Genomic DNA, 420 nt, shown 5'->3' with positions numbered 1-420 from the left:
ACTTCTTCCTTACACATTGATCCTAGCACAGAGAAAGGGAGCAAAGAAGAAGTCAAATGCAAATTGAATGGCTTTAAGCATGGTTTTCCTCCAGTTCCGTTCAATCTTAACCTGTTGTCCCTCAGGCCCCAATGATGAGCTGCAGTCCAGACAGTGTATGGCTTTCAGTTCAAATGCGGGTAGTTTAGTACCCAACTTCCCTTCCAGCTTTGTGCTGAACTCTACCATGCTGCCTGGAACGAGGTTCAGCAGCACCTGTCTAAACTCGTGACTCGCCATTAGGAGGATGTCACCTGCCAGATCGTCAAGTTGCGTGACACCATCCACCGGCATGCCGACCGTCACCTCAAAGCGGTAACTGTCGAAGCGTTTAATGTGGCATTTGTGTTTAGCAAAGGCCTTTATCCGACAGAGCTCCTC

General features: G+C 48.8%; 1 protein-coding gene across 1 annotated transcript; it reads right to left on the bottom strand.

Annotated features, from left to right (window-relative positions):
- Nucleotides 1-9: 9 nt before the first annotated feature.
- On the bottom strand, nucleotides 10-417 carry LOC107682104 (wolframin-like; the record flags this gene model as incomplete). Its single annotated transcript, XM_016478465.1, has 1 exon — nucleotides 10-417. A coding segment is annotated over one exon (408 nt), but the record flags the coding sequence as incomplete, so codon positions are not given.
- Between the last annotated feature and the right edge of the window lie 3 nt (nucleotides 418-420).

Source organism: Sinocyclocheilus anshuiensis, unplaced genomic scaffold (genome assembly GCF_001515605.1).
Source record: "Sinocyclocheilus anshuiensis isolate Anshui unplaced genomic scaffold, SAMN03320099.WGS_v1.1 C31587572, whole genome shotgun sequence".
In the NCBI taxonomy this organism is placed as follows: domain Eukaryota; kingdom Metazoa; phylum Chordata; class Actinopteri; order Cypriniformes; family Cyprinidae; genus Sinocyclocheilus; species Sinocyclocheilus anshuiensis.
This window is presented reverse-complemented; position numbering and strand designations above follow the sequence as displayed.